Source organism: Arvicanthis niloticus, chromosome 1 (genome assembly GCF_011762505.2).
Source record: "Arvicanthis niloticus isolate mArvNil1 chromosome 1, mArvNil1.pat.X, whole genome shotgun sequence".
NCBI classification, from domain to species: domain Eukaryota; kingdom Metazoa; phylum Chordata; class Mammalia; order Rodentia; family Muridae; genus Arvicanthis; species Arvicanthis niloticus.
Genome location: NC_047658.1, coordinates 73,936,322 through 73,949,943, shown reverse-complemented (window position 1 = coordinate 73,949,943; position 13,622 = coordinate 73,936,322). Strand labels below are relative to the sequence as shown.

The 13,622-nt window shown below is 36.2% G+C and overlaps 1 protein-coding gene and 1 non-coding gene across 2 annotated transcripts; both read right to left on the bottom strand.

Moving 5' to 3' along the window:
- Positions 1–1,710: 1,710 nt before the first annotated feature.
- On the bottom strand, positions 1,711–7,101 carry LOC117719919 (olfactory receptor 52E4-like). The gene is made up of 2 exons (XM_076939845.1): positions 6,991–7,101; positions 1,711–5,401 (listed from the first exon to the last, which is right to left on the bottom strand). Exon 2 carries the CDS (start codon positions 5,379–5,381, stop codon positions 4,443–4,445), a length of 939 nt encoding a protein of 312 aa, XP_076795960.1. The 5' UTR covers positions 5,382–5,401; positions 6,991–7,101; the 3' UTR covers positions 1,711–4,442.
- A 3,986-nt stretch (positions 7,102–11,087) lies between these two features.
- On the bottom strand, positions 11,088–11,150 carry LOC117699579 (U7 small nuclear RNA). Its single transcript, XR_004605222.1, has one exon. It is a non-coding gene; the product is annotated as a U7 small nuclear RNA (small nuclear RNA).
- Between the last annotated feature and the right edge of the window lie 2,472 nt (positions 11,151–13,622).

Below are 13,622 nucleotides of genomic sequence, written 5' to 3'. Positions count from 1 at the left end.
TTTAGACCAAGTAGTGTGTGTGTACCAGACTGATTGAGTGGCTAGCTGGCCAAACAGGTGTTTCCCACTGGAATCCTTGACAAGGCGATATCCTGTATGATTGTTTCATTAAAATTAGTAGTTAATATAGGATAAATATATTCTGATTCTGAAGCATTAATTATCATAAAGCTATTTGAAACAACCAGCACACAAATGGGAGAAGAATCAGAAAGTTGGGCCACATTATTTATAACACTAGTAGTCTATTCATTACAAAAGACATTTGCAGGGATTCTTTGCTCTAGAAATGGCCATACCATTGTTGCTTTGGGAACAAGAAACATCACCTAATTTTTGGAGTAGCTATAGCTACCAAATGAATCTCAGTACTTCAAACACCAACATCAAAAATAATAACAGTGTTAAAATGATGTCTTTTGTCAAACTTCTGGAAAAGACTGCACATTGAAGTGGAAGTTTCACCATTTTCTTTTGAAAGTTGAAGAATTGGCTTTGTAGTGGAACACCTATTATTATTGAAGGAAATTAGTTTTGGTAAGATGCTAGGATGATGGATACAGTCACTGATGTATTATGGCCTATAAATCAAATGTGAAGTGTTTGGAGCCAAGTGGCAAAATGGGTAAGACTCTTTCAACTCTGAGAACTGCAACTGTAGACCAGAACTCGGAACCAAGTTTCCACTTGCAGAACAGAGAGTTTAGAAATCAGGCTTGTTGAGGCCTGCTCCACTCTGCCTGGCTAGAGACAAAAGACTTAACAATGCCTGAATAGTTACTATAACAAAAATGTTGCCTTGGCCTACCAAGTGCTGGGATTAAAGGCGTGTGCCACCACTGCTCAGCTCAAACTGCTGCTCTGGTCTTTGGGTCAGGGTCGAGAGAGAGAGAGAGAGAGAGAGAGAGAGAGAGAGAGAGAGAGAGAGAGGATAAGGGGAAGAGACGCACAGAATAGAGACAAGACAGAGGTTCTGATCAAGTCTCATTTATTGAAGGGAAATCTGGGGTATTTATACACTTTTGCCACGTGCCTTGTAGGCACATGGATATGACATAAGCCTTATAGGCATGGATACCACGTGCACCTTGCAGGCATGTATGGCGTGGATAGCATGTGGATAGCTGCTTTCTAGCCACTTTCTGCTAAAAGTAGGCTCTCAACACAGGCTAAGACTAGGCAGTTAGGCCTTTAAGTCTCTGATCATTTTTACTTCTCAATTTTTGCCTCATCCCCACTTCATGAAACTTCAATGGCATTCATAATCTATGTCAGCAACAAAAATAGAAAAAAATTTCTAACAGTCATCACTTTGTTTTCATCTTTGATTGACTTAGTTTGCTCTGTATCTTAGGATCTTGACTCTTTATCACCTTTGTCTGAACTAGATAAGATATTTGAGCCATATCAGAAACCATCACTCATTACCATCCAAGTGCAGTCTTTAGAAGAGTGAGATATTGACACTGGGATGAAAAACTAACAAGTAGGTGGAAGAGCCAACTCTTTTATATAGTGACACTTGGTCTGTTACAAAAGCACCACTCACTGTGCAGAGATAGACTTACAAAAGAAAAATGGTTTGACTCAACTGAGAAATTCATAAGGAAAATTGATCCTTATTTTATACCATATGTATAAATCAATTCTGGATGGAACACTAGCCCAAAGGTAAAGGTAAGACTACAAAGAACATTTCCATGATATTAGTTTAGGAAAAAACTCCTTTAATAAGACATCAAGAATATTAATCCTCATAAGAAACACTTCACAGCTAGTGAAAATTTGAATTCCTTGATTTTACCATTAAATTAATGAAAAGATAATCTGTATAGATAGTGAAATGAAAACAAATCCCCGAGAAAGGTAGCAACCCATAAAAATAGCTTTATAATTTTGTAAGACAAATGACTGTATTCTAAAAATTAGACACAATATTTAAATGGTGTCTTGCTAACAAGGAAAGGCTAATGAGCAATAGCCAGTGAATTCACATTAGTAGTCAGGAGATGATGTATCACAACCACAGTGCACTGTATTTGTACTCAGTATAATGGTACCCAGCAAATGAACATCCATCTTCTCAGCTCCAAACAAAACTAATGGTGTTTCTAAGGATGTATAGCAATTGTTATTACCATACCCACTTGATAAACCTGTAATTAGGATGTAATATTGGAAAACTGGAACTTTCCATTTATGCTAAAATTATAACTCTCACACATCAATCATGCTCTGAGGAGTTGTAAATTGAGTCTAAATATCTCTAAAGCAATATATACAGAAATATTAAAAACAATTTTATTCATAACAGTTAAAATTAGATAAGAGTCAAATGTCTATCTAGAATGGATAATTTAGTGTATTTATTTAATGTAACATAAGCAATAAATTACAGGTATTTTAAATCATATGAATAAATCACACAATCCTATGTGTGAGTATAAATATATCTCAGTACACATATATATAATATATCTAATATAAAATGTATAAAGTTATCTCAAATATTAGATAAAAATTATGTTGGGATTAATCAACTTGTCAGAGCATGAAGACCTATTCTGTATTGACAGTAGCTCAACATATTTTGGCTGAGTTGTGATCACAAGTTCAGGTCTCTGTAAAGTATAGACACCCACATATGAATATTCTTTGTGTGTTGCTATAAAATAGAAATCTCAAAAAGTACTTTGAGTCATACCAAATTAGCATGTGGATGTTACTTTGTAGGTTCAAATCTAGGAATTCCATAAAAAAAATACTGTGTCACTCATCAGGGGTACCTGTTGTCTAATTTGAAACCCCAATGACTAGGTAGTAGTAAGCCCAGGACAGCTTCAAAGTCTCAAGTCTGGAGTTCCTTGGAGCATCTGTTCAGTTATATGACTGTAGACAGAAGTTTGGGGAGTGTTGTGAATGGAAATATCTCTAAAAGGGAGGGAAAAGAGGGAGGAAGTACATTAGGCTTGAGATGTCTGGTAAGTTCATGTCACTAAAAGGAAACAGAACATTTCAAGAATGATATTTGAAAGTTCATTGTTTATGTGTTTATAAAAGTTTATTAAGCCAACTACACTGTGTGTTTGTTTTACTTAAGATTTGGGAAACAGAAATGAGCATTGCTAAGCAATTATTGTGTGAGTAAAAAGACAAGGTGAGGTATACACAGATAAAAATTGTGCAAAGTGAGCTTATTACTGTGTTATCTCTCAATTCACAAGAAGAAACACAAGGTGGAAATGGCTAGGTATTACAAGATGCTTGACATAAGGTCAATGAATGAATACCTAAATTCATGAGTCTGAGAGTAATTGCTCTAGGGAACTTTAAGTTTGACTTTCTTTTGAGAATATTATTTATGTGTATCAGGATCCATCTATTCCTGACCACCTTAAGTTTTCCACTATAATCATGCTTCATGAAGTTGTCATCCTTCCTTACCATTCTGTTCTCTCCCTGTCATTCTCCCACTCTCCCTTATTCTCCATCATTATCTCTCCCTTTTTCTGTCCTCTACATTTCTATATTTATGAATTTATCTATCAGTATTAAACACACACACATACTCACATTCACACTCACACACACATTCAAACACATGTGTGCACACTCTTCTACAGAGAGTCAACTAGTTATTTTGAAAATTAGGTAAAGTTGAGGAAGATTTCATAGATGGAATAGGCATGGAAAATGAAAAGAAAGCCCTTAGAAATGTTAAATACCTTGTTGGTCTCATATTTTCAGGACTGAGTTTGTGATATGTAATACAATACCAATAAAATTATGGAATAAAAACAAAAAATTAAGAAATACTGAAAGAATATTAAAACTATTAAAGCTTATAATATATAAGTATATAATGTGTATATATATGATATAGTTCATTCTGTTGACATTATATATATACATATGTAATATATATATATATGTATATGTGTGTGTGTGTATTGTATGTATAATGTCAACAGAATAGATTACATCCTGTGCACCAGTCAGAGATAAACTAGAAAGTAATGAAACTCTGCAAATCAATTGTGTCAGACCTTAGGAATTCTACACGTTCTTCTTTAGTTAATTGTGTTTGTTTGCTTGTATGCATTGTGCCATAGTATATTCATCTGTGGAGAGGTTAGAAGACAGCTTGTAGGAGTTGCTTCTTTTCTTCCATGAAGCAGGTTCCTGTCATTGAACGCAGGTTATGCTTAGTGGAAAATGTCTTTATTCTTTTACCCATTCTGTTGGCCAGTATGCCATACATTTTCATAGTAATTGTTTTTAAATTCATCATACCGTATGTTCTGTATTGGGTATGTAGTAAAATAATAAATGTAATAATACTAATGTCACAGGGTTATTTTTTCTTGTTACAATATTCTGTAGTTAACAAATACAATCCTTTCTCCCCCAGAGGAAAACCCATCTCTCTGAGATGGCTTATGTCAACTTTTCTTCCAAAAGATGCTTAAAACCTGGTCCCGAATCTGCTTAGTTCTCACCCCGTAGATGACAGGATTCAGGGCAGGGGGAACAACGACATATAGATTAGCCAGGAGAATATGAATGTATGCAGGGACATTCCTGCCAAACCTATGTGTCATGAATGAGAAAAAAGCCGGAGTAAAGAAGGCCAGGATGACACAGATGTGAGAGCCACATGTGTTAAGTGCTTTGAGCCTGGCAGCCTTGGATGGAAGGCAGAAGACAGCTTGTAGGATCCGTGTGTAGGAGACGGCAATTAGAAGCAAGTCGGCAAGCACAAGTGATATAAGAAACAACCCAAATATCATATTTACCTTTATGTTGGCACAGGCCAGACGAGCAATCCCCATGTGTTCACAGTATGTATGAGGTATTACATGGTGTCCACAGAAAGGAAGCCTCAAAATGAGAAACACTAGAGGAATGACCAAAATGAAATTTACTCCAAACAGCACCACCAGGATGAGTCCTATTGTTCTGTTTGTGAGAATCTGGCTGTACCTCAGAGGATTGCAGATGGCAACATAGCGGTCAAAGGCCATGGCGACCAGCACCACAGTCTCCATTGCAGTGAATATGTGAATGAAGAACATCTGGGTCACACATCCACCAAAGCTAATCTCCCGTAAATTAAACCAGAAGATGCCCAGCATCTTGGGAATTGTGGTTGTGGATAGGCCTAGATCAATGGAGCCCAGCATTGCCAAGAAGTAAAACATGGGCTGATGAAGACTGTGTTCAATCTTGATCACAAACAAGACAATAATGTTCCCAACCAGGGCGATCAAATACACAAAGCCAAAAGGAAAGCCAATCCACATATGCATCTTTTCAAGGCCTGGAACGCCCAGCAAGAGGAAAAAAGTGGGGTGGAATTCAGTTCCATTTGAACTGGACATTCCTTCTCTGTCTTTGAAATCTGAAAGGAAAGAAATAACCTTCAACCATTTGAAATGTATATATGCATGTATCAACCATATATGTGAACACATATACATATGTACAAACACACACCTATTATGATGATGGCCCGTTCTTTAAAAGGCAATATTTAAGTACATGAATATGGTTGCTTAAATTATTAATTAACATTAAACATCTAAGACATGTGATGACAATGATTGGCATTCTTGAAAGAATGTTTGTTTACACTGAGAATGTTTGTTTACTCAGGGCTTGCATGTGCTATGCGAATGCTCCACCACTAAACTCCTGGCCCAGGCTACATAAAGAACATGCTTCTGTGAACACTATATATGCTGCAGAACCTTGGAACCAGTCAGTGTTCCGCTTGTCTCCAGAAGTATTGTGGCTGATGTTAGTAAGCAAATGCCATGAATAGTAAGACTTTGTAGTGATATCGCCATTTCAAACAGTCAAGAATTAGCTCAGGAATCTTCATACAGTTCTCTGTATCCCTACAAAAGTAATCAATATTGTAACCTCCACTCTCATTGTTTTCATATTTTTACTTATTTTACAGTGTTGGGCATCAACCCAAGAGTGTGATACAAGCTGGGTATCTATCTGAGCTTTAAATAAATGGAATAACACTTATGAAGAAAGACAGGAATAAAGGAAAGATGAAAGGGGAAAGAATGAAGAAGGGAAGGAAAGAAGGAAGGAAGGATGTATGAACTATGGAATGAGAGTGATGGCAATCACTTTTGGAGAAAGGGGGTTAGGACACTCGGTGCCCTTCTCTTTGTGGGTCTGGGAAGCAGGTTTATGAGGAAGAGTAAAAGAGGTTTGTTTTCTTCTTCCTTGTGGAGCTGGAAAGTTATGAGAGGATTTTTCTTTTTCTCCTCTATTTCCCCTCTCCCTTTCTCTTTCTCTCTTTCCTCTTTTTCTTTATCTCTTCTCCCTTTTCCTTTCTCATTCTTTCTCTTTTTATCTTTTTTCTTTCTCTCTCTTTCATCCTTCCTTCCTTCCTCCTTCCATCCATCCATCCCTCTCTTTCTTCTTTCTCTCTTTCTTTATCTCTTTCTTTCTTTTTTTCTTTCTTCTTTTCTTTCTTTCTTTTAATAAGTAAGACTCAGTTTCAAATACATAAATGAAGGAAATATATTTTCAAGGAATTTTTCAAAGTGTCTATTGAAATGTCTATAGACATTCAACTCCTTTTAAATCTACTTTGACCTTTTTGTTTTCTTTCAAAGGAGACACAACATTGGGTATATACGTAATAAGTGATATTTCTAAGAAGAACTGGGGGAAGGTTCAGATGATTAAATGGCAGTGTATGAAATTCTCAAAGATTTAATGGAAAAAAACAACATTGACATAAAGCAATAAGCCTTATATTAAAACTTTGTTTAATATATGCTTTTAGATAATCTAAAATGAAGAAGAAACAGCATAAAAGACATTACCCCTTCTCTAACAACTGAACATCTACAATGTCTGTGCTACATAGTATGAAACATTCCTGTTTTCCACAGGTTCAACAGCATCTCAGAAGTGTCATTTACCCCTGACTGTCACATTTTATCTCTTTTGTTTCAATACCTTACTCCAGAGCCTAGACCTCAGCAGCAGCAGCTGCCTTGGCCATGATCTGTGACCTGTGGGCTTTCAGGGCAGACAGAAAAGGGCCTCCTCTTCTGGCTTCATTCTGTGTGTTATCCCTGAAAAGCAAAATTTATCCTCCTGCTGCAGTAGACCTTTCACTGCCAATCCATCACCCACAGGACCATAATTCTCTAAGGAGTTAAACTTCATTCTTTCTGAAAGAAAATTGGTAATCCTCCTGTGACTGCATTTTTGAACCCTGAAATTGATGACAACCACCTTCCATTATTGGATTGAACTCTGATTACCTCTACAGAGTCTCCCACTAAGCTCTGTTTTCAGTGATCAGCATGAACCATGAAAGATGCTTTGAATTTACAATCACAAAGCAGAATTATGTCATTGAAGATGTGTAATATACTGTAGAGAAACAGAAAATATAAAACAATGCTTATTCTACAGAATGGAGCATGGATCTTAACACATGGAATGTGAAGGCAGGTACCAAGCTTTCCTATCATCTTCCTACTGAGAGTTAACTAAGCAGAAATGGTCACAGAGTACACATCTAAGACGATATTTACTGATGAAATTGTAAAAAGAAAACAAAAAAATTGAAGAAGTGGTTAGAGTTTTACTCCATGGTGAATTGACAGCTTAATTAGGGTTTTTTATATGAGTATCAGTGACAGGTTATTTACCAGATCATGGACAACATGGAAATAACAAATTTTCAGGTTCCCCCATTCATAAAGAATTCATTTAAGTGAATCTAGCACCCCTCCCCTGGCATGCAAAAACTGCATGTCACAGAATTAGAATCCTTATTCTGCTATGTTAGAATTCAGAGAACAGCCATTATTTATCATGATATCAAAGCTTTTTATCCTTTTAATTTATTTCAACATAAATTAGGCTCCCAGAACCTAGTATATGACAGTGATAAGTCTGTGTAAACAGTCTAAGAGAATAATTTCTATGAAGAGTTTAGAAATTCTTCCATATATAAATGGCACAGGCTAGAAAACATGGGAAGATGGGAGAGTAGGAATGCTAAGCTCTTTACCACCATATATGACGGCAAGCAACACAAACCACATTCAACATTTCCATCATCTAAAAAGACAAATTATGGTACCAGCTTATATATCATTTCCTGGACATGTAGGCTGTTGTTGATGTGAACCTGTTTATGATCATCATACCTAAAACCAATCCACAGGGATGCAGTGGCAGCATTTCCTGTAGCATACAAACATAAGATCAATATCAAAAGTCTTCAAAAAAAAGTTGGATTTCATATTTGTAATCACTGGATGTCAGGCAAAAGTTGTCATAAAGACTAACATAAAACATAAATTAGTAGAAACAGGACACAAGGAACATCACAACAGGGAACAATTTAATTTCAGATCTTTCCAGAAATTAATACTATATTTTTCTTTAAAAATATTTCAAATAGAATTTAATTATTTTATTAATTTTGACTATAAAAATAAAATGGTGATAAAATAAAATTTTATGAAAGCTTAATTTAATTGTTTTGAAAAGGCTCAAGACAACATATATCAAGATATAAAGTATGTTTTTCCATTGGTATTAATACAGCATGTGCTATAATTTCAACAAATAGGCTTTCAGGAAAAAGAGTATATAAAATGCTAAATAGTATCAATCTATATGCACAAGCTAAAGGAAGCATAATACTAAGTCACAGAATATTTAAAGTGAAAAGAGCTTGAAAGTACAAATTCTTGGAAGTTCATAGAATGAATATAACCTTCATATACTTCTGGTAGAAGTTCAAAGTTGGAAAAATATTTTGTAAACTTGTCAGCACTAATTAATGCTAAAGAGGTAAATTTAAAAGTTCTTAAAATTGCAATATAATTACATCATTTCTCTCTTCCATTTTCTTCCTCAACCTCTTTCATGCCCTACCTTGTTCCCTCTCTAATTCAAGCCTTTTCATATATGTATAATTGTCCAAATGTAACCTGCTTAGTCTGATCACATCAAGATTAACCCCTTGTCATTGGACAGCAGATTAGGGATCTCGTTTCTGAAAGAATACGACATCTTCCACTCTCAGCATTCCCTGTTGCCTATCTGTCTTTGTTTAGAGTTGGTGCCTGGTGAGATCATCTCTTCCATGTTGGCATGGATATTGGTAGAGGAATGTTTCAGGTCTTGTTTACATGACCCTATTGAGGGTGAAATGATTTTGAGTGGTGTTTCCCTGTTATTTCCAGCAGACACAATCTCACAGCAGACCTACATATTTTATGACTCATAAACTAGATACTAAAACATATATCCAAAAGAAATAATTAGAAGAAATGTCCAAATTTATATGTGTATTCTGTTTTATTACTAGTAAATGACGTTTTAAAAAGAAAAGAAAATATATCAATCTGAGGCTTAAAAGATCTTTTATGCCAGGCAGTGGTGGCACATGCCTTTAATCCCAGCACTTGGGAGGCAGAGGCAGGCAGATTTCTGAGTTCGAGGCCAGCCTGGTCTACAGAGTGAGTTCCAGGACAGCCAGGACTACACAGAGAAACCCTGTCTCGAAAAATCAAAAAAAAAAAAAAAAAATCTTTTACTACAAAGATCCACAACTGGTCAAAATGTAGAGACTAAATGATGTTAAGGAGTCCAGACTCAACTGGTACATCTACAATACAATGCCTATATATAAGACTCAAGGAACACAGAAAAAGAGGGGCACAAAAGTTGTGATTGTCAGAGGACTAGGACGCTACCTTCATGACAGTGTCTTTTAGCCATAACAGAGATACTACTACTTGGAGTCTCAACAATATGGTTGCCTAACCAAGACATGAATAATGGCCATACTAGTCTACATGCCAACATGAATGGAAGAAATTTGAAAAGGTCCTATACCTAGATGAAGAGTTACAGGGAATTAAAGGCCTTTGAGAGGGTGAGTTTTCTCTGAATAATCATCTAGTCCCAAGCAGTCAGCCATAAATCCTAAAACACATGCACAAACAAGCAACACTAAATGACCTCAGCATATTGAATGTATATAAAATTTCCTTGAGATATATCAGTAATAAAGAAGTAGTCACAAATTTGACAGGGAGTGGGGTGGGGCATATGAGAGCAGTTGAGAGAGGGAGGAATGGAAATCATCTAATTACAGTACTCATGAAATTCACAAAAACTTTCAAGTGAACCATTTAAACTAAAAACAAAAAGTAGTCACCTTTGTATGCCATGTGAACACCATTGGGGATCTTGCATTTAAATGAATTTTAATTATGCAACATTTATAATATCAAGTCTCTTGTTCTGTGTTGTTTTTTTTTTTTTTTTTTTTTAACCCTTCCCTTGGTGAGTTCAGGTGCTGCTGCACACCAAGTAGAAAAAGATGAAGCAGAGCTAAGTTCTGAGTTCCATGTCTTCCTATGGAGTGTCCGGACCCCTGTGCACACTGGGCAGAAAGGGTGAAATCTGAACTAGTTGGTCAGCCAAATCCTGGTCTGGCAGTGAGTGCTGGGAGGAGATTTTCTCCAAAGATTTCAGTGTTACAGCTCTTTTGTTACAGCACTTTTAGACAACATTCAATGAAATAGCTTTCTTAGATGATATCCAATGAAACAGGTTGTACATTTTATTCAGGCTGAACAGAGTCTATATAACCCTTGGAAAGTGGGAAGGAGTTCTTCTTAAGGTGGAATTTCATTGGCTGAAGTTTAGAGTTCTGGGGATACCTCATTTGCATAGACAGATTTTGCCAGAAGTTGAACCCGTAATTTTGCCAAGTGTTACATTCCTTAAATTCTGACATTCCTTAGGTAAAGTTTGGGTTGGGCTCCTCAGATCAAGTGGATAAAAGGGAACCTCTCCTCCAAGCTAAGAAAAGGAAGTCCTCCATTTTGTGCCAACATGGAGAGAGGGCCCTGAAGAAGGGATGTATGAGAGCACCAGAAGAACTATTCGAAGCCATTAATGGGGTGCAAGCCGATATCTTTGTAGTCTGCTCAAGATAGCTCTCTAGATAGGCATCTAGATAGCCGTTCTGCTGGGTTTCAGAAAACCTGCTAGAAATACTCTATGGATAGCTCTTGGGTTTTCCAACCAAAGTCAAAAAACCTGTTAGAAAAACTTCGCAAAGAACTTTAACAGCTTTCTAAGTAGCTCTCTCCTAGTAGCTTTCTCTTACAGACTAAAAGTCCAGTCTTTTATTTACACATTAATTCAGTCATTTACCTGATATTCAATTTTGATTATCCCATGAATCAGCACTTTATGACCGTAGCCCCTTGATTCTTAGGAAAAGACAGCAAGTACTTTTTTTTTTAACATAGCAAATGAACTCAGAGAACTGTCTGCCTTTGTAAACACAAACAATTAGCCCCTCATACAATTTATATTACATCTTTGTATTTTGCATAGTTGAGAAATCCTGTGAAGAGCAGCTCTTATTCTGATTCATTTATTATTGAACTTGTGTTTTCTGAGTTCTATTTCACAGCCTTAAGGGCTATTCTGAAGTTCTCAGCATCAGAGATACATATTCTTGCTGCCTGGAATAATGCTATCTCTATTATCATGGAGTCATTAACCTTGGCAGAGAGGATAAAGGAGGAACATAAAGTAAAATATATACATTATTATACAAACAAACCTTATGCCTACAGCAACCATCAACAGTAATGGAGGCCCATGCCCTGCTTACTCTGACTGTGTCACACTGACCCTTCTGTGGCCATACAGGACTTTCTGTTTTAATTCAAGAATGTCAATGTTGATCATGACTGCAGTTATTGGATGCTCAACTTGCTTGATGCAGACTGGAAGAAGAAACAAAACCAGTAAGAATAAACCAACTGCTGTTATTCCTATATTTATCAGAAAAGTCATCCAGGAAGACAAAGAAGTGTACCTGTACACAGCAGAGGCAAAAGCTGCAGATACCTCCTTAATAGAAATGGATCTCACTCTAGAGTTACTAATATCCATGATCTAGAGAGTCTGTATCCAAAGCTAAATTAAAATCTTTCCAGAGCCTCTTTAAATGATAGTAAATTTTAGACCAGCCATGTTCAAAGGTCTTATACTCCAAGGGGGTTACACAGACCCAACAGAACAGTGAATGGCATTGCAATATTTTCTTAATATTTTGAATTTAACTTCCCATAAATAGAACTGCTTGCTCTAAAGCATTAAGCCTATCCTGGAGTCTTCTCTCAATAGTCTCACAGGATGAGTGCTGTAGACACATCACACCTATTAAAGCTGTGGTCCCCAGTATCAAGGCTGCAACAAATCTTTTAGATCTCTTAAGAGACAAAGTAACCCTATGCAAAGCACCTCTCTCTGGGTTGGAGAACCATGAGCCAATAACTTGGAGTAGGTCTCTCCCAGCCATCTGGCTGGAGACAATTGAGAGCTTCCAAGACCTCTATTTTATCAGACCTGTGGAATAGTCACTACAGGGGTGAAGAACTCTAACAGGGATTTTGTTTATTTGTATTTCTTTTAACCAAGAGGAGAAGGGGTTTAATGTACGCATTAAGCTTATAACAGTGTGACTGGAGCACATCAGTAATCCATTACTATAGACCTAGAACAGATACTTAGTCCTGGAAGGGGTATTTTAAGTGGGAAAGCCAAGTAACACTCAGCGTTATAACTTCCCTGGATGTCATAGAAAGCAGGAGATCCACTCAAGCAAACCTTGTCACTCACAGCATCATGAGAATGACTGAATACTATCCTGTTAAGTCATTAATTTTGGAATAGTTTATTATGTAGGAAGTTAATGAGAAAATGTAGTTAATCTGATAGAATGTTGTAATGACTTATTTTATTGAATTAATGATTTATTTTGGGTGTCAAATAAAAATTTAACCTTGATTTTGAAGCTATATTTCTACTAATAACATTTCATTATTGATTCTTAGGAAGTATAGATTCATTGTTGAGGACATTTTAGCCAAAATATCCTGATATTATGGTTCAAATATGTAAAAATAGTAACTAGTTTAGGCATGTAGCCCTTTCTTAAACACAATATCATACCAATAATACAGACCAGAAACCCTGGATAGAGCCAAATATAATTGCCAAAAAAAAGTCAATGAAATGATTCCTGATGATAACAGTGGGAATGGGACTGTCTCTGGCTTTTTTGCCTGTTTTTATTACTCTTTCCCTCCTACCGAGTTGCCTGGTTCAGTCTTGATATGAGATATGTGTCTAGTCTTACTGCATCTTATTATGCCATGTTTGGTTGATATCCCAGGAGCCCTGCTCTTTTCTGAAAGAAAATGGAGGAGAAGTGGATCTGGAGGAGAGTGGAGGTGGGAGGAGGACTTGGAAGAGTGGAGGGAGGGGAAACTGCAGTCGGGATGTATTTTATGGGAAAAGAAAAATAATAACTTAATTAAAAATAAACACAGTATGATATAATGATATAAAACAAAGATATAATAGTTTAATAAAAGTTTTGTTGTACTTTGTACAAATATAATTTAAATCTATGCAAGATAATAAAGATTCTCTCAGATTTCAATTAGGATCATAACTAAAGTGTTGATTTACCTCTGACACAAGTTTTGTAAAGAGGAAATATATAGTATTTATATTCTGGAGAT

Excerpts from the sequence above, each read along its gene's own strand:
- LOC117719919 (XM_076939845.1), bottom strand. The coding sequence starts at position 5,381 with ATGTCCAGTTCAAATGGAACTGAATTCCACCCCACTTTTTTCCTCTTG.